This window comes from Pteropus alecto, unplaced genomic scaffold (assembly GCF_000325575.1).
Source record: "Pteropus alecto unplaced genomic scaffold, ASM32557v1 scaffold379, whole genome shotgun sequence".
Classification (NCBI taxonomy): domain Eukaryota; kingdom Metazoa; phylum Chordata; class Mammalia; order Chiroptera; family Pteropodidae; genus Pteropus; species Pteropus alecto.
The window spans coordinates 1,563,448-1,587,617 of NW_006443129.1; the positions used below are offsets into that span (position 1 = coordinate 1,563,448).

Sequence of the window (24,170 nt, forward strand, 5' to 3'; positions counted from 1 at the left end):
AGTTTCAATCTCTTTTGCAAAGTACTCCTTTTGTTTGTTGGTTTTTATATCTGTTTGTTGAATAGCCTTTCTCAGTTTTCTTGTATCTCATTGATTTTTTTGAGAACTGCAATCTCGAATTTTCTGTCACTTAAATCATATTCTTCCGTGTCTTTAACTTTATTTTCTGGAGGTTTTTCATTTTCTTTTTGAATTTCCTTGTTATCTTGGTTATTCATTGTGCTTTATGGATTATTCATCTGCCTGGCTATTTGTAGAAATGAAAACTGCTTTTTTAAGAATTTAATACTTGTTAAGCAGATTGATAAGTAGAGGTCTTTTTAATGTTACTTTCCAGAAAGTGGCACTGAAGCTCCAAGTTTGTTTGTTTTTTTCTCTCTCTTACCTGCACTTCTGGGGCTTCTGGGATCTCTGTGGGTCAGTGTAAATATTGGCAGCAACACAAATATATCTCGGTTAGGTCCTGGTTAAATAAATTATGGTACATAATACTAAAAGACAAAATATTCCACAACTGTTAAAATAATGAAGAAACTACTCTGTATGTACTAATGTGGGACAGTCTCTAAGATATAAAGTTAAGTGAAAAGCAAAAGATATAAAATACTGAGACAAGTCTGCTACTATTTATATATAGATTAATAAATAATTATTTACAAGTATGGAAAATACTTCTATGAACATGCTGAGCAGTGGATGATATGGGTGCTTCTTCTAGGGAGGATAAGTAGATGGCGTAGAACAAAGATGAGAGGGCAATTCTTTTACTGTCTACCATTTTTTGTCTTCTGAATTTTGAACTATTTAAATGAATTATCTATTCAAAACAATGAAAAATGTTTCCAAAATTGTAACAAAGTAAAAATATCTTGTTAAAATATCTAGCTTGTAGTTATAATACTGCTACTAAAATCTAAAATTGGTTTGTCTTCCTTCTAATTCTATTTGAAGTTTGCCTCCTTTCTGTTGACAGTAAAAACAAAACAAAATATTTGACCCTTTTATAGGTGCTGCTCAGTAACTGTTTAACAAGTCCCCCACTTCCACCTTGCTCATTTTTGTTTTAAAGCTCCAGAGGCCAGATAGTTTTAGAAAAAGTATTTTTTAAATTCTATCACTCAAATATATGTCTGACTGCATATGTCTTTAAATGTTTAATTGTATGTGATATAGAAAGAAGTGATTGGAAAACAATTTTAGTGAACTTCAATTTTAAGGATTTGGGGGAAAATGACCAAAAAGCTGAAAGTGTAATGATAGTCTTATTTTCTCTTTCAGATATTAAGCACCGCCGAATACCAATCTTATTCTTTGCAAACAAAATGGATCTTAGAGATGCAGTGACATCTGTAAAAGTGTCTCAACTGCTGTGTTTAGAGAACATCAAAGATAAGCCATGGCATATTTGGTAAAATTTTAGATTTACTTTTTATTTTATCATTCTGAAAAAGTCTCAAAGCTTCAGTGTTTCTTTTCCAAGCTCATTATTTAAGTGACCTAACATGGTAGGATATAAGCCAAGGATCTCATTTTATAGAATGTGGCGTTGCAGGTATTCATGAACATATTACTGTTAAAACCTTTTTACATCTTTTTGCGGTAGAATAACATAAACAACTCTTTAAAAGAATAACTTACACAGCTCATTTATGCACCCAACTTCAACTGCATTGATTTCTTTCTGCACAATGAATCAGCCAACCACAGTCCTGTCTCGGGGCATTTGCACTTGTTACTCCCTTTGTCTGAATCATTTTCCAAAATAATTTTCCTGGCTTGCTATTGCACTTCCTTCAGGAGAGAGACCTCTTCTAATAGCTCTCTAAAACATCACCATATCTTACCCAGCCTCATTTTTTCCTCACTTTGCTTTGTTTTGCTTTTGCCATATGCCCTCTTTTTTCCCCCTTTGTTTTATAATCAATTTTTACATCAGTACATTAGAACCATGAGAACTGGGATTTTATTGGTTTTGTTCATGCTGTAATCCTTGGAATAGTAGTAGTACAGGATACTTAGTAGGTTCATAATAATGTGTGTTTATATTAATAAGTAGAAATAGAAATAAAATCTTATTTGGACATACTAATAAGGTTGAACTCAAATAATTAGTGTCTGAAATTATTATACATTCTTTGGAAAGCCATTTCTAACTAATATATTTAATTCCAGTGTGCCTTTTTGCCATAATAGACCAATGAGAATAAGCAGAAGTTATATATAAGATAGTATTTTAGTGCCTACCACTACCTTATATAAAGCTGTCTCTGTCCAACCATCTATCTCCCACTGCTGCATGATTTCCTTGGCTTGCCAGTTTTCTCCGTTTTTGTAAGACAGTATCTGTGAAGAAAGGCTGAACACAGAGACAGAGAAATCCGCTGCCTCCAGAAGGAGAAACAATATGAAGCAAAGTGGTAGTAGAGCTCAGAGAACTTTAAAAGCTAACCTTGGTACTGGAAGAGTAATAATATAAAAGAGCTTAAAAAAGCCCTTGGAACTCCTCAGTACTTCAGGCCTCCAGCACCTCTACCCAGGAATGAAACACTGCATGTCTCAAGTAAAATCCTCCTTCCTTTGGAATCAGAAAAAAAGTCAATGTTTACTAAATGATTCTTGAGTTTGCATTTGAAGTTCTGTGGTATTGGTAAAGAGAGGAGGGATTTAGAGTAGGAAAATATCTTAAGATGGAACCTTTGCATTTTTCTACATCATTTAGGTAAATCGTATCTAAATTGATAACATATAAAATAGAATGACTTTTAATTTTTGCATTGTAGTAAGTATTGTGAGTACTTTAATAGAAAATACAACATTCAAACACATGGGCCTAATTAATAAAAGATTGTCCTGACTTTAATTTTGAAGTAGAAGTTAATTTTGCAAATGGAGAAAATATCTTCTTAAAATAATTAGCGATTGAATTTTACCAAATTTATTTATTCAGTTGTGACATCTAAATATTTTTCAGTGAAAGAAAAAATAATGTCCTGATGTTATAAAAGATGTAGAATATTCTGTTTTCTGTATAACTTATAGAAAAATGCCAAATAATTCTTTTATATTGGTCTGTAATTTTGAATTCTCCTTAATTCAAACTAGACATCTCGCTAAGTTCAATTAGTGCTTCATTTGTTAAATTTTTATTTTTTGTAATGTTTTTTAAAGCATGTATAAAATTGAAAATGCATTTATCTTTTTCCACTTTTAGAGATAAAGGTAATGCACAATGATAAAGGAACATTACTGTATAGTTTCGACCATTATACTAAACGTATAGTCACCTCCAATTTTTAAGATCTGATTGCAGTATTTTGTTCTTCTTATGTGTTCTTTGACTCAGTCCCTGGCATTATACATATATGTTTTTGTTTATTTACTATCTTGTGAAGGAGACAGATAATAAAACAGGTGAATAGATATATAAAATGTCACCTGGGAGGGTAAAGAAAAAGAAAGGATAATAAGATAAACAATAATGACACATACTACCTCTCAGATCTAATTGAAGTCAGGGAGCAATGCACGCAAAGGTTTGGAGGAATAGCTTTCCAGATAGAGAGGCAAGTGAGAGGCTCTTGGTTGAGAATGTGCCTGGTGTATTTCAGGAATTGCAAGAAGTCGAGGCTGATTGGAACAGAGATATCTGTGGGGTAATTTGTAGGGGATGAGGCCACTGAGAAATAACCAGGCGCCATATCACAGAGGGCCTTGTAGGACATGGTGAAGACTTTGGCTTTTATTTAGTTACAAGTCTGATGATTTATTTGGAAGGAAAGGTGGAATTCAAACACTCTGGAATTATTAGGAAAAGATGCAGGGTTTTTAGTAGGGTAATGACAGTCCTCCATCAAAGGGGAAGGATTTCTTCATTGTATTAGTTATTTGATACTGTAATCTTGTTTGGAGCTATAGTTAAGTGATAAAATCAATACATTGATTTTTTTGATAAAAGTATTTCAGTTACTCATGTTTTGCTATTGATATAGATAATCCATAGTTTTCTTTAAATAATTGTATATCATGCTGTTTGTTATATCTTCCTATTTTAAAATATTGTGATGAGTCACATTCTTAGTCTAATAAGTAATTCCTTAGAAGTAATTTTTGTTTTGAATGGAATCAAATTAACTCTTTAGATAATTTAGTACATTTTAAAATCATGTTTTAGCACACTAAAAGGAACCCTAATCATTCAGAAAATCTAATTATGGATACTAATTGCTATTACATGATCAGTAACATGTTATGAGAAACTATTAGTCTTTGTCTTGGAAAAAATTGTTTGATACTCTAAAAATCCTTTGCATTTTATTTTAGTTTATATAACTTAATTATGATTATAGAATATCACAATGAGGATTTAAGTTTACTTTCTTAAGAATGGAAAGACCATGAAAAGGCCCTGTTTTAGGTATTTAATTCTCATAATAACTATATGAGGTCAATGGTAATATTCCCCCATTGTACATATGTTAAGACACAAGAGTTAAACTATCCAGGTTCCTGAAGACAATAAGCATAAAACTATTTTTGAAAGCTACCGATATATATTTTTTTATTCTACCAGTTTACCAAGGTTATAATTATAGGTTTATACACTATAGATATCAAATTCCATTTCAAATAAAGTCACTCTATCTTATGGCTAAATTACCACCTAAGTCAAACAATTCTAATCAATAAATAAATGCAGTTGAGTCATTGGGGCTGGGAAAAATAAGATGGTGGACTCTATAAAACTTTTCCACCACTGCAAAAATAACTCAAAGTATATGTTTTGTTAATGTCAGTCTGAGTAATATTCCTAGAATAACTTATTAGTGCTATCCTTTTCCAAATGTCATACAAATTATGTCAATACAAATATCAGTACAAAGTATGAATAATTTTCTCATGTCTTGTTCCTGAACACTCAGACTTTTGTTTCCCATGTATATTCTATTTCAGTGCTTAACCACTTTTGATCATATGTGTTACTAGAATATATTAATTTGCCATGTGGCAAAATTATAATTATTTATTCTTATAGTTCTATGATGTAATGAAATGGGTATGTTTCTTATGGATTTTATTTCAGTGCTAGCGATGCCATAAAAGGAGAAGGATTGCAAGAAGGTGTAGACTGGCTTCAAGGTATATCACAAAATACTGTGTATCTTCAACCCTTATTTCCTTTCCAATCACATTTTTCTTTCTTTTTTTGAACATTTATTTTTATTATATCATTGCTTTTTTCCCTCTTGTTTCCATTTATTTCTGCTGTCAGAAAAAACAATACAGTAAGTATCTAATACCTTGCATTTAATACAATCAATATACATGACAACTCTAGAAAAATATTTTTAATTTATAGCAAGAAATTTCTATCAGATCTAGTAATAGCACATTTGAAAGTTGGAGCAAAATTTAGGCCCACTGTCACTAACTAAAAAATAAATCTATATGGCATGTATTGTAAGAATCACAGTGTACTCCATATATATATATTCATTTATATATAACATGTTTACACAACTTTTAACATTCATCTAATATTGTAAATACTGGTATTATATTAATGTTTCGTATATTGCAGTTCTATTATTTATCAAAATAACTATCATAGGTTTGTAGTTTGTAGATTCTCACTATATCAGGAAATAAATTAAGATATATCGTTTTCCCTGAAGTTACATTGTCTACTATTCACAGGAATGGCTTGAAACCCAGTGACCCACACAGAGCAGAATATGTGAATGAAACTGTAGGTTCTTCTTATTATGAGACCCTGAGGGTCAGGCAAAAAAATTTCCTTTCGTGAGCAGAACAACTGAAGATCATTCCTATTAAAAATTTTCCTGCTCTGAATGTGGGTGAATAACAAGATATTATAAATTCAAATTTTAGTCTTATGGCTATCAATTTAATTTCTTCTACACGTACCTTTTTTATCTTCTCCATCTTTATTGAAATAGACAATGCTTGCATTTACATTGTACAATTCAGTGAGGTTTTTTTCTCAATTATAGTTGGCCTACAATAATATACCAATTTCAGTTGTATAGCATAGTGATTAGAGATCCACATAACTTGCAAAGTGATTACCCTCCTAAATCTAGTACCCCTCTTCCCTTTTACATATTTATTACATTATTAGCCATCTTCCCCATGTGAACTCTACATCTCCATGTCTATTCTGCAACTGTCCATTTGTACCCCTTAGTCCCTTCGCCTTTTTACCCCTAACCCTCCTCCTATCTAGTATCCCTCTAAATGTTCTCTATCTATAAGTTTATTTCTTCTTTTGTTGTTTTGTTGTTGATTATGTTCTTTAGATTCCACATGTACGTGAAATCATGTGATATTTTTCTTTCTCTATCTGACCCATTTCACTCAGAGTAATACCCTCTGGGTCCATCAAGGCAATATCTTTTTTCCATCCCCTTCCTTTTAGTCTGTGTGTGTCTTTTAATCTGAAATGAATCTCTTTGTAGGCAGCATACATAGGAATCTTGTTTTCTTATCCATTCAGGTACTCTATCTTTTGGTTGGAGCACTTAATTCTATCCCATTGAGGTACTTGTTGATAGGAATGTAGTTATTACCATCCTTTATTCCTGTTTTTGACATATGTTTTTTTCTTCTTAAAAAAGTCTCTCCAACATTTCCTGTAATACTGGCTTGGTGATGATAAATTCCTTTAGCTTATTTTTGTCTGGAAAGCTCTTTATCTGTCCTTCAATTCTAAATGATAGCGTTGCTGGATAAAGTATTCTTGGTTGTAGATCCTGGGTTTTCATCACTTTGAATATTTTGTGCCAAGCCCTTTTGTCCTGCATAGTTCTTTTGAGAAATCAGCTTCCAGCTTTATGGGTGCTCCCATGTAGGTAACTAACTGCTTTTCTCTTGCTGCTTTTAAGATTCTCTCTTTGTATTTAACCTTTGGCATTTTAATTATGATGTGTCTTGGTGTGGGCCTCTTTGGGTTCCTGGTTTTGGGGACTCTTTGAGCTTCCTGGGGTTTTATGTCTATTTCCTTCACCAGGTTAGGGAAGTTTTCTATCATTATTTCTTCGAATAGCTCTTCAACTTCTTGTTTTCCTTCAGGTACCCCTATGACACGGATTTTTACCTTTAATAGTGTCTCATAGGCTCCTTGAATTATTATTATAGTCTTGGCTTCTTTTTTCTTGCCATTCTGATTGAATGTTCTTGGCTTTCCCATCCTCTATTTAGGTCATTTGACCCTCTTCTTTATTCATTTTGCTTATTTCACTTAATATACTTCTCATCTCAGATAATGTGTTCTTCGTTTCTGACTGGTTCCTTTTTATAATTTCCATTTCCATTTTTTTTTTATCTCTTTGTTAAAATTCTCACTGAATGTATCTATACTTCCTATAAGTTCATTGAGCATCTGTATAACCAGTTTCGAACTCCACATCTGTTAGATTGCTTTACTCCATTATTTCTGGATCTCTGTTCTGTTCTCTCACATGGGTTCTGTTTCTTTGTCTTTCCACTTTGGCCACCTTTCTGTGTCTGTTTCTATGTTCTAAGCAAAGCTCTTAAGTCTCCAGTCTTATTAGTGCAGCTTTGTGTGTCCAGTAGCACAGTCCTGAGAGGGGTTCAGCTGCAGGCTAGATTTATCCCCAGTTTGTGCCCCTCCGGGGCCACCTGTTAAGATTCAGCAAGCAATCGACAGAAGCTGTGCTAATAGTTGCCTCAATTGGCCACACCAGAAACCAAGGCCAGCTGCCAGCAGTGTCTCTGTGCTGCTCAGCAAGGGCACCTGACTCCCCAGGACACACCTAGATGTGCCTTGGGTGGGGCTGTTGGTTGGGGGAGGCAGAGTTTCAGGGAATCCTCTGGGCTGAGTGACCTCTGTTATACTGTTTGATTATTTGTCTGCTATGGCAGTGCTGAGTTCGCACACTGGAAGTGGGGGAGGGCTCAACAAAGTAACAATGGTTACCGCCAGCACTTCTGTACAGAGCGAGTCTCCCCTTGGCCCTCACTCCGACAACTCAGTGTCCCCCTGTAAGTCCCTGGTGCCACTTGTGCAGCTCAACCAGCACTGGTGCTCAGAGCAAGCAGGTCCATCGCCATGAAAATCCGCTCACAGATGTGGCCCCTTTAAGAGGCATCTGCTGTCGCAGCCTCCATCTCATTCAGCTGCTCAGGACAGGGCAGCCCTGCGTCCATGCCCCGTCCTACCTTCTGCCATTGCAGGGTGATTTTTTAGTTCTCTCCCTTAGTCGTATGGCTTGTTCATGTAGATCCCAGGCAATTTTCCTTGCTGTTTGCTTGTTTTTTCTGTCACAACTTTTATTTGGTTGCCAAAGGTATGAACAGAGCCTCTATCATCTATGCCATATTTTTTCCCTCCTCTATACTTACCTTTTAATGCCAGTTATATGTGATTTTTTTCTCCTCTGCATATCATGGTGGATCTAAGAGTAGCCTGCTTGCTCATACAAAGACATAATATTTCTTTGATTCAGAGTACTAAAGGTACACCTGAAATATTTTTGTTATTAGTAAAATATGGTATTTTAGCAACTTCACAGACTATTCTCTTTTATATTTATGTAGTCATTATATTTACCATTAAACTGCAAAGAACATTTTAGTTGTATTTTACAATTAAGTGAAACTTAATCGAGAACCTCTAGTGGTTCTCAGAAGAACTACTGGAATTTTTCTGTAAATATACCAACTTAGTTTCTTAGACTGTGGTAAAGAAGTGGTCAAAGTTAAGGGACTGATTTCCACATGAAACATAGATTACAGAGGTGCATTTCAGAGAAGACACCAAAAACATTTTCAGCCTTGATTTATTATTTTACAAGTGCTTATTGTTGCTCACGGTAAAGATATAGCATGGATGGAAATCTTTCTATTGCTCATAATAAAGTGATTCATAATATCAACTGAAGATAGGTTGATAGAACCTGGATTTTCAGTTGTAGTTCTTTTTTTCTGTGGGGGGAGGTATTTTTGGTTTTATTTTAACTGTAACAATGAGGCCACTAGGTGTCAGTAACAGTCCGACTTCACAACAGTGCCACTTGCCAACTCTGGTCTTGTTACCTAACCTTTGTTTCTTTGACTTTTCTAATCCATTCTTTGCTTCTTAGCTCCCAATCTTTGTAAGGAGGATACATTATTAGAAATACTTTTGTGCCCTTGTGTTGCCATATTATTTTATATAACTTTACAATAGTTCTCTGCAAGTAAGTATAGCATCCCCATTTTATGTAAGCAGCATGGAATAGTAGTTAAACAGTACTTGGGCTTTTGAATCTGGCAGATTCATTCTACTAATTATTAACTAAAATCTCTTGTGAGGATGATTTTATTCAACTACAAAATTAAAAAATAAAATATCAAAAATTACTATACAGATTAAGTGAAACACTAAGTTAAAGTACCTATCATAAGTAAACATTCAATAAATGTTAAATTTACCCTTTTTCCTAACTGCTCTATTTAACAGAGAAGGAAACTTAGTACATAGATTAAAAAGTGTATCCGTTTGGTTTTGAATAGGAGATCCTTTTTCACGTTTCCTATGTAATAGTAAATAGTTTACATTTTGATGCCCCCATCTCTCTAGATTTGAAAAGTGGTAAAAATCTATTTTACAAAATAGGTAGCAATATGTAGGAAACTAGTCTGTGCCTGTAACCAATTTATTAGCCAGAGGTTTTTATGTAAATCTGTGAAAGGTGTTCTATACTTATATCTCTGCATTTTGCTTCCAGAATTCTGAAATTTCCTTGCATGATAAATCAGAAGCCTTTGGACCAATTTAATCTTATTATTTTAAGTTTAAGGTTGAAAATATTTAGGTAAAATATTAAAATGACACATTTTGTGCCATCATTTCATTATCTTTTGGAAGGGTTCCCAATAATTACCTATGTATTACAGCCCAAAGACAAGAACTCCCTGAGTATACCATGAAGTACTTTTTTGAAAACCAACAGAGAATATACAGAAACCATTGCAGAGGTATAAATGGTTTATATTTATAAAAGTGATACATTTATAAAAGAAATTATCCCACGTGACTAATGAAACTTGCTCATTTTATCACTTTATCTGTATGAGAAAAGTTAATGCTTCCAGGTTTTAATACGACTTATAAACTATGCACATGGGTGTTCTAATGAAAACTATAGGACCTAAAGATATTAACATCAGAGATTTACAAGGAAATGGCTTAGCTAAATACACGAGAATAATGAAGAGTGTGTTTGACAAGCCTAACACACATACCGAAATTCCAGTTAGCTTTACAGTGTTCACTCGTGTATGTGAAGATGGCAACGGATCACCAGGCATTTGAGGACCAACACATTATGAACTGTGAAACATAAGCAAACCAAAAAAAGCAGTTTAGAAGTAGAATTTATTTAGGGAGAACATTTCAAAAAACTAGTAGAGTATACTGAAGAAGATAAGAGAAGGTATTACTTTCATGAATATACCAGGATACTGCTTGAAAGAAGAAAGAAATAAGTTGCTGGGAAATAATAGAACGGTGGAAATGGAAAACTCAATGAAAAGAAGGTAAATAGAGGCAATACCTCAAAAAGCAGAGCAAAAAGACAAAGAATAGAAAAATAGGAAAGTAAAGAAAGTATGGGGTCATATTTAGGAAGCCCAATGTCCAAATAAAAGGAATTTCGGGAAGAGAAGAGAGAAGTAGAGGGGAGGAAATCATCAAATAAATCATCAAACAGTATTTTCCAGAACTGAGTCATGAGTTTGTAGTTGAAAGACCACTTGAGAGCCTAATGAAGTAGAGAAAATATTCCTACCAAGGCGCATCATTATTAAAATTCAGTACTGAAGACAATGGAAGATTTTACAAGCTTTCTGAGAAGAAGAAAAGAGGTTTCATGTAAAAGATTAGAAAACAGAGTAGCATGAGACTTTTCAACAGCAGCACCTAGAAGCTGTAAGATATTTGGGCAATGCCTGGAACAGTTCAAGGAAGACGTAACAGAATTATTCTCAGGCATTGTCAGTGTATTGTGACTATAGAATTAAGACATCTTAAGCCATGTAGAGTCTCAAGAATTCACTATATCTTTTACTAAGATTGCCACTAGGAGATGTACTATTCAAAAACAAGGGAATAAAAAATAAAGGGATATGAAACAGGAAAACTAGCACAAGAGAGGGGTGGAAGGAATCCCCAGGATGATATGGAGAGTCTAGAATGATAGTTAAAGGTCTCATAAGAAAATAACTGGGCAAGCATAAAGAACAACTGATCTAGATTAGAGAGTTTTGGAAGACTCTAGTGGAGAGTTCTTTAAGAACATGAAATTGATAGTCTATATAATGTGCTTCATAATAATAAGGGTTTAAACATTGTGAGAGTAGTGGGATTGAAGTAGTATTAGGTACATTTAAAAAAAAAAAAAAAAAAAAAAAAAAAAAAAAAAAAAAAGCAAGGCCGGATTGGGGATGAGGAAAAATTAACTCTAGGGAAAACAAAATGTAGTTGAAGACAGGAAAAGTAACTGGAGTATACCACCTGTCTGAACTCTTTTAAAGCCATCATATTGATAATGACTACATTTAAAGCCATCATATTGATAATGACTACAATGTAGCATTTAAAGCCATCATATTGATAATGACTACAATGTTAGGAGAATTGGAGTGTTGGAAGCATTTAACTCTAGGGAAAACAAAATGTAGTTGAAGACAGGAAAAGTAACTGGAGTATACCACCTGTCTGAACTCTTTTAAAGCCATCATATTGATAATGACTACATTTAAAGCCATCATATTGATAATGACTACAATGTAGCATTTAAAGCCATCATATTGATAATGACTACAATGTTAGGAGAATTGGAGTGTTGGAAGCATTATGAGGGTTGCAGAGAGCAGCACAGAAATGCATAAGAGCTGAAGCCTCATTAAATAGAAAGGACTGATATTTCAACAACTAGTAATAAAAGTGTATTATGCAGAGATACAAAGGTACTCACCTAAAGGGGGGTTAGTTGGAAGTAGCTGCCTATGAAAAGAGAAAGAGGAGATGAAGCAAAGGACTTCTGTATTTTATACAAGCTCAAGCAGTATCCTGGTATATTCATGAAAGTAATACCTTCTCTTATCTTCTTCAGTATACTCTACTAGTTTTTTGACTAATTATTTGCATGTATAACTTTGACAAAAATAAAAACTAGTATCAATTGTGCTTTAAAAAAATGGGTGTGTGCATGTGTTTCTACCATGTTCTTACAGATTTGTTTCAGATTACATTAGAAAATAGATTTTTGCCCTGTAGAGACTGATAATTTCTTGTTTATTTTTTATCAGATCAGATCCAGGCTGTGAAGACATGAAAAGATAATATTTGGAAATGTCAACAATTGTCAAATCGTGGAATATATCTTAAGGCAAACTGAATACTTTAAAATTTTTAAAAGATGTTTGTGCATCTAAGAATATAATAATTTGCTTTTACGGACTCTAAATGAGCTTTATAAGAACATAGGACTTCAGGTATGTTAATCTGGCCATTAATTTTATGAAAACTAAATCCTCAGAAAGGCTCCCCAGAATTATTAGCTTCTTGGTAAAGGTCTACATTTTATTGTAATGAGAATGTTTAAAGTCAGTTAAAATTCATCTCAATATCTCCTCATGAATTATGATACCTTTAATGTATTTTATTTTTTTAATTGTCTTCTGAAAGTTTAGTTTGTGGTACGACTTTGCAGTATAATTGTGCTTATGAAAAAGAACTTTAAATCTTTATAAGGGACCATGGGTAATTAATGTATATTAGATTTTTAGTATATGCCACCATCAATAAAACATAAAATATAATGTACCAACTAGTGTACTTTGTTTATGCTGAAAAGAATAATGCTGTGTTAATATGGTGTTTGGTGTTTTTACTGTCAAGCATTTGTAAGTTATCTGAAACCAAGTTATACTGAATTTGCTTACCCAGCGAATCTATATTCAACAGCTCTATACCTGTACTAGTCTAGCATTATCCTACACAGTGGTGATACAAGATAAATAAGACATTTCTTATCCTCCGACAACTTAAAATTTAATGAGGGCGAATTTGAGAACATTTTCATACATTGTATCTAATTTTGTTTCATTGGCTGAATGGAAATATTGACCTGAAGATTAAGAATTATAAAAATGAATTGTGTGATTCTTCAATAATTATTATAACTGACTTTTTTCCTTCAAAATGCTACCAGTTTACCATAGTACTTTGTTAAAATAGATTGTAACTGGCCAAACAATGTTTTTTTCTGAGCATAAACTGCTACATAAATGTTCTTTAAGATTTTAGACATATCTTGGTTATCTACTGTATGCAAATTGTTATTCTCACAATTTAAAGATCACTTACAATTGTGAACTCAAAATAGAAACTTTGAGTTTAAGGTAACCATTTGGAAACAGTGTTTAGAACAATGGTGTCAGTTCTAAAAAACATAGCATATAAAGAAAATGTAATATACAATATGTAATATCTTAAACATCCTTAGCTGTGAAATGATAAAAACAGAAAGTAAAAGGTAAATGAGTAATAAAGATGTGTTATAGTAACTGCAGTAGTGGCATGTTTCAGAGATTTGAATAAAATAATTTAAAAACTACAGTAAAAATTCTATAATCCAGTTTCTCATAGCCAAGAAGTCCCAGTGATTTATAATTTAACAAATTGAAAGTTATCCAGACTATTTCAGTGGTCCAGCATTTTAAGCTAGCTTGCCAGCTTCTCAATAAATGTTTTGATGAGGATAAAAACTGAGACTCATTAATCTAGAATTGACTCACATATGAAAAGGACATGATGAAAACACTGAATGTCATTTAACAAAAAACTGGTATGCTGCAACTATTTTAGGAGGATGGAGAAAGGGGTGTTTAAGAGAATTCAGATCCTCATCTACCATACGATAATAATAATAATAGTTATCATTATGTGATCACTATATTTTGAGCAAGATATTATTATTAGCATGTGATTTTATGTCATTTAATCCTTACAATAACCTTATATGGTAGGTTCTATTATTTGTTTTACAGACAAGAAAACTGAGGCCTAAAAAAGTTAAGTAATTTGCTAAAGGTCACAGAGCTAATAAATGGTGGTACTGGGATTCAGAACCAAACAATCTGTTTCAAATTGATGATTCAAGAGTCAGGAGTATTGCACATATTAGAGATATAGAAGTATCTGCCATAAGAATAGCTAAAAGGGTTGAAAAGACTCTCACTGGGGAGTGAGATCAGGCTGGGTAGGGGAGAGGTCAGAGATAAAGGACAACTATTTTTAAGTCTATTAACACTTTGAATTTTAAATTTTGAATGATAAATATACTCAAAACTATTGTGCTATTAAGTTAATTAGTATTCTACAAACTACAGTGACTCATACCTATGCAGATATTTAGAAGAAAGAGAATACTTTCTCTTTTATTTTCATGAACTCCAAATCTAGTTTATATTCTGTAGAAGCAAGTTGGGCAACAATAGTCACAGGATGCCATATAAGTGTGTTTAAGCTGAGGTTATTGCATTTTATTTAACACATGGAATTAAAATTTATTGCATTAAAACTCAAGCAGGTATTTTTTCATGTTTAGACATCACTGTGTTATAAAGTTTAATTCATTGAGCTCTACATTTCAATATAACACCTCATAAAGTGTTCAAAACATCCTATTGTACATTTTGCATTTATGTGGCCCTATTTATATGTAGCCCTATTCAACCTGTGCTTTGTATATCACAAAGGGGCTGAGTTTTATATATTTACTTTTCATCTATAAGTTGTCTGCTAAAAATTATGAGTTGCCTCCTGATTTCTTAGGGTTTTTTTTTCTTTTGGAATTTTTGGCACACCATGTTGGAATTTCCATGCATATATGCAGATACTCTTGCAAAAAGGGCAGATACATCCTACATGCGACTCTGGTACATTTAAAATACTGTAGCATTTTAATGGACTTTGTACATATTTTCTGCTTTCTGATTATTCCTCTTCTTAATTTAAAAGAATAAACCGATTGAAAGTTCACTTAAATGGATGTTAAAATAAGTTTGTTTCTGTGGCTGAAAAATACTGTAATGATTGAGAAATGGTTATTGTATTTAATTGACTGTTTCAGATAACTTACTTATTCCATTTTCATAGTGAATCTTTGTAATTAAGGATGATCCTGCAGGGGTTTGCAAGAGACTGCCTCAGGACCATTATTCTTCTTCCTTCTGATCACTCGATTTTAATGCCACAGTTGGAGGCTTCATCAATGTGTGTTCAACTTTTTTCTGGTGATTTAGAATAAACCAAGAAGTGCAAATTAAATACTCTCCATGTTTCAAGTCACTAAGTAATGCTAGATAGTGGTCATACAGGAATCGTAGGTATTTTGAAAATAAAATTTGGTTAGAAATATAGTAGTAATTCTTCAGTGAACATTGGGGTACATAAATCTTTACAGATAAATAATTTCAGATATGGGGATAGATACCCATAAGAGGAATTGCTGGGTCATATGGTAATTCTAAATTTTTTTGAGGAAACTTTATACTGTTTTCCATAATAGCTGTACCGATTTATATTCCCACCAGCAATATATGAGGGTACCTTTTCCCCAAAAACCTCTCTAACACTTGTTATTACTTGTCTTGTTGATAATAGCCATTCTTACAGGTGTGAGATGGTATCTCATTGTGGTTTTGATTTGCACTTCCCTAATAGCTAGTGATGTTGAGCATCTTTTCATATGTTTGTTGGCGATTGTATGTCTTCTTGGGAGAAGTGTCTATTTAGGTCCTCTGCTCATTTATTAATTGGATTGTTTGGGGGTGGTTGTTTTTGTTGTTATTGAGTTGTGTGAGTTCTTCGTATATTTTGGATATTAGGTCCTTATCGGAGACTTTGCTTGCAAATGTATTTTCCCATTTGGGTGGTTGTCTCTTTACCTTGTTGACAGTTTCTTTTGCTGTGCAGAACCTTTTTAGTTTGATGTAGTCCCATTAATTTATTTTTGCTTTTACTTCCCTTGCCTTTGAGGTCAAATTCATAAAATCTCTAAATCAAAAGATCATGGGTTTAGTAGCTATGTTTTCTTATATGCAATTTATTGTTTCAGGTCTTATATTTAGGTCTTTGATCCATTTTGAGTTCATTTTGGTGTATGATGACAGATAGCCTACTTTTATTCTTTTATATGTGGCTTTCCAGTTTTTTCAGCACCGTTTATCAAAGAGGTTTTCTTTTCTCCATTGTATGTTTTTGGCTTCTTTGTCAAAAAGTCTTTGCCCACAGATACGGGGATTTATTTCTGGGCGCTCTACTCTGTTCCATTGGTCTGTGTGTCTCTTTTTCCGCCAATACCATGCTATTTTGATTATTGTCACTTCGTAGTATGATTTCAAGTCAGGCACTGTGATACCTCCAGTTTTGTTATTTTTTCTCAGGATTGCTTTGGCTGTTCGGGGTCTTTTGTGCTTCCATACAGATCTGATGATTTTGGTTCTATTTTTAAAATGTCAATGGGATTTTTTATGGGGATTGCTTTAAATCTGTATATTGCTTTGAGTAGTATAGCCTTTTTAACTATGTTTATTTTTCCAATCCATGAACACAGAATATTTCTTTGTGTCTTCTTCAATTCCTTTAATAATGTCTTATAGTTTTCAGTGTTTAGGTCCTTCACATGCTTCATTAAGTTTATTCCTAAGTATTTTATTCTTTTTGTTTCAATTGAAAAAGAATTTTTTTTTTTCATTTCTTTTTCTGAAATTTCATTGTTAGTATGTGAGAACACCATGGATTTTTGTACATCGATTTTGTATCCTGAAACTTACTGTATTTGTTTATTGTTTTTAATAGTTTTTTGGTGGAGACTAGAGTTTTATATATAAACAATCATGTTGTCTGCAGAAAGTGACAGTTTGACTTCTTCATTCCCAATTTGATGCCTTTTATTTCTTTCTCTTGCCTGATTTTCTAGCTAAGACTTCCAGTACTATTTTGAACAAGAGTGGTGAGAGCAGACAACCTTGTCTGGTTCCTGATCTTAAAAGGAAGGCTTTTAGTTTTTCACCATTAAGTATGATATTAGCTGAGGATTTGTTATATGTGGCCTTTATGTATTGAGGTACTTTCCTTCTATACCCATTTTATTAATCATAAACGGTTGCCATATCTTGTCAAATGTTTTTTCTGCTTCTATGGATATGATCATATGATTTTTATCCTTTATTTTGTTTACGTGGTGAATCACATTGATCGATTTAGAAACAACTGAAATGCCCTTCAGTAGATGATTGGATAAAGATGATATGGTACATACATACAATGAAATATTACTCAGCCATAAGAAAAGACGAAATACTGCCAATTGTGACAACATGGATGGATCTAAGTCAGATAGGAAATGGTGAGAACTGTATGATTTCACTCATATGTGGGATGTAAAACTGAAAGCAACAAATGAACAAGACAAACAAACAGACTCACGGACACAGACAACAGTTTAGTGATTACCAGGGGGAAAGTGGGGAGGGGGTAGATATGGGTAAAGGGGGTCAAATATAAGATGATAGAAGGAAACTTAACTTTGGGTGGTGAACACACAATGCAATATACATATGACATTATTGAACTGCATACTTGAAACCTATAGAATTTTATTAACCAATGTTACCACAATAAATTTAATTTAAAAAATAAAAAAAATACTAATAAACATTTTTATAACTCTTACTATGTGTCACACACTTTCTAAGCATTTTACATATACAGGCATATTTCCTTTTATTGCGCTTCACTTTATTGCCCTTCACAGATGTTGCATGTTTTATAAATTGAAGACAGAACCCTCCACCAGCAAAAGGATTATGGCTCACTTTATTGTGGTGGTCTGGAACTGAACCCTCAATATCTCCAAGGTATGCCTGTATTAACTTATTTACTCCTCATAACAACCTTATGAGGTGGATGCTGTTATCTTTATTATGTAGATCCAAGGTTAGCAACCCGTCAATCTGTTTTTGTATGACCCTTGAGCTAATAATCATTTTACATTTTTTAAACGGTTATTTAAAAAAAAAAAAAACAATAGATACTGTATTCAGCCCACAAAGTCTGAAGTTATTTACTGTGTGGTGTTTTACATAAAATCGTTGCCCACCCCTATTGTAGATGATGAAAGTGAGGCAGGGAAGGTTAAATAACTTCCATATGGTCATTCGGCAAGTAAACAAAGGACCCCAGGTTTTGAGTCCAGGTAATCTGGCTCCAGAATCTTTTCTTAATCTCTAAAAGCTTCTCAAAAACTTAAGACTACTCTAAAATGGAATAGAACAAGTTGAAAGCACTTCTTTCTTAAACACATGAAAGATGAAACAATAGATACAAATGGCTGAAAAGTCATGCTCTTTGAAATCTTTTTTCCCCCAGTAAAAGTTTTGGCCTTCTGAAGTCTTTTTTTTACCTTTTCTTTAAATGGATGGCAACAGATGGGGCAGATTCTGAAACATCAGACATGTTAATTTAAAGTAAATCACCCACAGATTATCCCCAAGCATCTGGCTTGGGCTTCAGATTAATGATTTTTTTACCAATATTTTGAGGTAAATGATAACCATAGTGTTGATAGTCTTGAAATGTATGTGGTAAAATGTGGAAGCATCATTCAATTTGTGCATATTCGTTTTAACTTAAGTAACCACAATTAGCTAAAAATACTTTCTTAATTACAAACATTTCATGGTTATATCTTAATGTTCTAAATTTTTTCCATTCGACTGGAGGAATAGCATGTATCCATAAAGGACTAGGCCCAGGAATCAATCAATCAATCAATCACTCTTTTCTCAGAAAAGTTTATAAGTCCAAATATTTCATAATATATCAATGTTATAGTAAAATATTACTAAACTAGATTTATTCTTCCTTCAGTTAACTGTAATCACTAGGATTTGAGTTAAAACCAATTTCATATTCAAGCTCTATCTTCTTAGGTGCAGTGCAGTGTCTGTATGTGATGGTGTCAGGATGCACCATCCTAAGGTCAAAAGCAGCTCACACTTCACTCACTTTAGTGATCACTAACTTTTCGCCCAGGGCTTTTTTGGGCAGATTTATAGATATATCTTGCAAGTATGTTATTCTTAACTATATTTTAGGTTTTATTTTGTTCTTTGTTTTGTAACTCTTAAATGTGATACATCAGTTCTTCATCAGCTTTTACCCTTTCTGGGAACTTTATTCTCTATAGTTTCTAATGCATTTTTTTAGACCCTGGATGATTAGTATCTTAAGTACTGTCTGCTAATTAGTGAGTTTAATTTATAGTTTCACAAAATATTATCCTTTTTCACATTATAAAACCACAATACTGTCAATAATTTCATTTTATTTATACATCACAGGACAAGATTTTTAAAGAACAAATAAAAAGATTTCCAAGACCTTATATCAATACATAATATCAATACAATCTTATTAATGTTAAAATTTGTTCTTTCTAATATGACACATAAAAAACACAGCAGTATTTTTTAAATGTTAATTATCTGTTTGTTGATTAAAAGGGAATGTCAGTCTTTAATAGGCAAGAGGCAGTATCGTTCTGCTTATTATATCCCCTTATAACGAGTATTCAGTACTTATCATAGAGCTCATCTATGTGGGAAATGGGAATAAACTTAAGAAATAGACTATCGTTCTTTCTGGAAAGAGATCAGGAGGAGCCTGAGGCGTCTACTCCATACAAAATGGGTAGCTTCTTAGTCTTTCTACGGATAGGGCTTGCCCTACAGTGGAATAGCATTCAAGCAGAAACTATGTTTAGGAAGCCTACAATTATATTTCCTTTTAATATAACCTCAGAATTACTAGCACCACAGAGAAGATCTTATTAACTTTAAAGCTTATACAGTACTCTGTATTTAACTTAATTAAATCCTCACTTTTATGAGATTTATTTATCTAATGCATTTTACTTCCCAGAAGCAAAGTGAAAAAGAATATCTGCATCCTAGATAACTTCATAACAAAATGAAACACCATAATACTAAGAGTGCTTATTCTAAGAAAACCTTGAAATTATTAACTCATTTTAAATTTTTTAAAATCTTTTTTTCTTTAGCCCTACTTCAAAATGTTCTTCAAAGCACCTAAATTAATATCAATATATATGCATGTGTTAAGATAGTCCTCTAGTCAACTACAATCAGAAAACAATTTGATAGTGTAACTACAAATATAAACTCTCTAATTATAAAGAAAGAACCTAAATCTTTGTCTTCCCTTCCTTCTTACAGAGAATAATATGGAATGTGAGGGGGCAGGGCAATGCTGCCCTAAATAAAACTCTAATGTGAGCTAACGTACAGAAAAATTATGACTTCAGATGTTTCCAAGTCTGTGTAGCTATCAGTGAAGAACAAATAAAAAGATAGTACATTTGCTTATTCTAGTAAGCCTGGGGCACAGCTTGGAAGCCAAAAATGAACACATTAGAGAGTGACATAGTTCTGCATAATAATGTAATGTTCTTCTCAGACTATATTATGTGTAGAAAATGGTTTTGTTATCCTCAAAATTATTCTAGACTTTGACTCAGTATTTATTTTAGAGAGATGTACATGAACTTGGTTTGCAAGGGCAACAATTGTGTTCTGAATGTTTGAGTCCTTATTGTAATTATTGAGGAAGCTGATTCATTTCATTCTCCTTTTTTGCCTAGTGATCCTAGTTACTCTTGCCTTGAATATCCATTCATCTAAGATATTGTTTTCTGCTGATTTCTATCTTAAGTGTTTTCTAAACAGGTATATTAGTTCCTAGGGTTCCTTATGGAAAGTTGTAACATAATCTATTGAACCATATGATGTTGCCATTTTGTAGGCCCAAAGTAGCTGAATGATAGATTGTACTTTTATATGGTTCAGTTGAGATCACCTGGAAACTTCTGAATGGCTTAATTCTCAAGTAAAGGCCAAATTGATTGGGAATACCTAGTCAGCCAGAACCTAGTCTGCCCCCCACCCTCCCCCAAAAAAAACTGTGGTGAAAAATACACCCACAATACTTTATAGTCCCATGCCTCAAATTTAGCCAGAAATCTGAAAACTTCTTAAATATTTAAAATTCTGGTTCAGACACATTTTATGAGCCATTTCAAATTCTCTCAGGCTCACCATCTCTTGTTTCTGTTGTCACTCCTTGTAGGCTTTAGCCAACTATATGCAGGTATAACTTGATTGTTCCCCACATCTCTCATTTCCTGTTTTAGAGCTTCCCTACTTGCCGCGTCCTCTTTCTACCCTACTGCGTGACAAGGTCCGGAGATGGGGACAGAGGCTTCAAGGAATGCATCGTCAAGAACGAGGACGTGGCATGTGTTTAGGGATAATTGGTTTCTTAGAAATGATCCTATTAATAGGGGGAATTTGGGTAGCACAAATTCTAGTAAGTGTAAACGCTGTACAAATGGATTTCCTCAAAACTGGCTCTGAGGAAAAAACAGTAAATTCCCCGCGTACGGAATCAGCTCTAGTCACCCTGACGTATCCAGAATGCGTAAACCCTTTATTTGAACAATTATTAAGGGAAATTCCTTTTGACGCGCCTCTTAAAGATATTATGAATAAATTATAACAAGCTGAATTACTGGAGCCAGTTTATACTCCTGTTCCCACGCAGTTAGTAGAAAAATTAGTAAAGGATAAGAAATTTACTCATAAGCCTGTGCCTACTATAGAAGGGCCTCCTTTTGTGGCCTAGTGGATAAATAGAAAACTCTGGTATCCACCTAGGGGGGCTAATAGTATGAAAAGATTACCTGATCTTCCTTTGCCTTATACAAGAGCTTTTAATAAAGATAGTATACGTATAGTGAATAAAGATGGAATTCATATGTCTTATAGTAGTTTAAGTTTCATAGAAAGGCTGGCTAGGTCAGGACCTCCTTGGTGCTTAAAAAACAAAGGAACAAAAACTTAGCTTATGAAAGCAGTGTTGTAAAACTGATTTTTATAAATATTTTCCTCATTACTGCACCAAGGAAACTTTTGAACAGCTATGAGAAAGGTTCAGCTTGAACTTTAGATATAGCATAAATCAAATAGCATTTAAAAGATTTCTTCAGGCAGAAAGAAGAACAATGTCTACCCACAAGCCAATATTTGCTGTTATGAATACATCTATCTATCACCTTTACTTAAATCAAACTGTATCTTACGTAATAGATATAAGAATTAAAAGTTTAGATTGTTCCATCAGGTAGTTCTGTTCTAATGATTGAGAGAAAAATGTACTAGTTAATCATGAACATTAATAATAATATAGTATAATCAAATGCCAAAATAAAAAGTATAAAAGTTGTACTCAAATCACAATAAAACGGATCAGTGTCACACCGCCTCTGAGCTGTGTAGTCGACTGTCTCCCGCGCCAATGCCTTGCCCACCTTCGGGGCCCCCTGGATCCTGTCGTGGCTGGACCGTGGCATCTACTTTTGCTCTGTTACTCCCACCAATACCATTCATACATAACCCAACAGGGGAACCATTGAGCAGTTAGAGACAAGAGCCAGTGAATAAGTTCTCTCATTTCTATTTTTCCCATCAATTGTGGACAGTCTTGAAACTCATTGTATGTATAGCTTCTGGGATGACACCTCTGAATCTAACAATTAGTCACACTTAGCAGCAGCCAGCTCAATAACACATGCTCATATTAGCTCTCCTAACTTGCTTCATTCTCCTTTTCCATAATGTTACTCCTTAATAGATAGCACAAAACCCCTCTGCCTCAGCAATGCTTTCTGAGGAACCCAGGTTATATCCAACACTAGTTCTCAAATTGTATCGGAATCACTTGTAAATACATGTGCTAAAGTTTGGAAAGCATTCCCTTAGGACTTTTTTTTTTTTTCACTTTTAAAATAGACTTTTTATTTAGAGCAGATTTAAGTTCACAATAAAACCGAGCAGAAGATTCAGAGATTTCCCACAAACTTCTACCCTCACATACACACAGCCTTCCCCATTATCCACATCCTGATGGCCTAGGATTGAGAAGCACATAAACATCACCTTCAAGTAAGCATAGTGATAATCAGTTGATCAAAAGCTACCTTAGAAGTTCTGGTTTTGGTAGTTTGGAAAAAGCACACTTCACTCTATCACCTCCACTGAATACAGTTACACCAACCAGCTATATTAATGCATGGATCAGCTACTTGAGGATATTGAGAAGGGGAAAGCAGAAGGCAGATTGAAGAAGACCAGGAATTTAACATGCCATCAGACCAGCAGTGAGTTTGCCCATATTTTCCCTTTGTTATCCCCTCCACCTGGGCTTAAGGCTGCTTAAAAGTTGGAATTGGACATCCATGCAGACAGAGCATCAGGAAAAATTCTGTAATTCTGGCTCAAGAGTGGGCAAGCAGTCTCCTAATGATCAATGAAAGATAAGAAAATAATGTTTTTCTTTTCTACATTTTCTTGTGCACCAGCTCCCAAGCAATCTGAGGGCAGCAGCAGCAGCAGTGAGGAACCCACAGACAGCTAAAATTCGGAGGAAGGAGAACCTTCTTCTATAATCAGAGGAGCTGTGGTCCCAAAAGGTTGTGGTAAATCCTCATTGCTTTAGTTTTCTCTGTCTTCCCACTTGGCCCAGATGGAGATGCATTCACTAGAAATGTATGACAGAGTGGGGTACATAAAGCCCCATATTTCTAGATGGAGGATCAAAAAGGGGAGCCTAGACAACTAGAAAGTAGGGGGAGATAATGGAGGGTGAGGAGATTGGCAAAGCAAGCCCATAGATTTATTTATGGATTCTTAGCCTTACTCTCAATGTGGGTCTAAGTCTAAATAGTGTAAACTTTGAGAACTCAACTACAGGATGGACTATGACCCAAATCCAAAACTGGCACACACATGAGCTAGATCTGAATAAAACTGAAAAATTTTTTGAAAACAGAAGTAACATTGAAACGACAGCTCCAACAAGATTGGTTGGAACTTTTGGCCTTAATCCAACCAGGTTGAATACCTGCTAAAACAAAATTATCAACACTCTCCACAGAATTTAAATCAGACCCAGACTTTCGTAACATAATACTCAAATGCCCAGGATACAATCCAGAATT

General features: G+C 33.8%; 1 protein-coding gene across 4 annotated transcripts in view; it reads left to right on the forward strand.

Annotated features, from left to right (window-relative positions):
- ARL6 (ADP ribosylation factor like GTPase 6) overlaps nucleotides 1-15,076 on the forward strand; it is a 37,069-nt gene extending 21,993 nt beyond the window's left edge. For 2 of the 4 annotated variants that reach the window (XM_015598239.2, XM_015598238.2), the window contains 4 exons: nucleotides 1,279-1,408; nucleotides 5,081-5,136; nucleotides 9,919-9,999; nucleotides 12,334-15,076. In XM_015598239.2, coding sequence (XP_015453725.1) covers nucleotides 1,279-1,408; nucleotides 5,081-5,136; nucleotides 9,919-9,999; nucleotides 12,334-12,359 — 293 coding nt within the window. In that variant the 3' untranslated portion in view covers nucleotides 12,360-15,076. The remainder of the gene's footprint in view (nucleotides 1-1,278; nucleotides 1,409-5,080; nucleotides 5,137-9,918; nucleotides 10,000-12,333) is intronic. The other 2 variants (XM_006923413.3, XM_025040787.1) reach the window with 2 other exon arrangements.
- The last annotated feature ends 9,094 nt before the right edge of the window (nucleotides 15,077-24,170 follow it).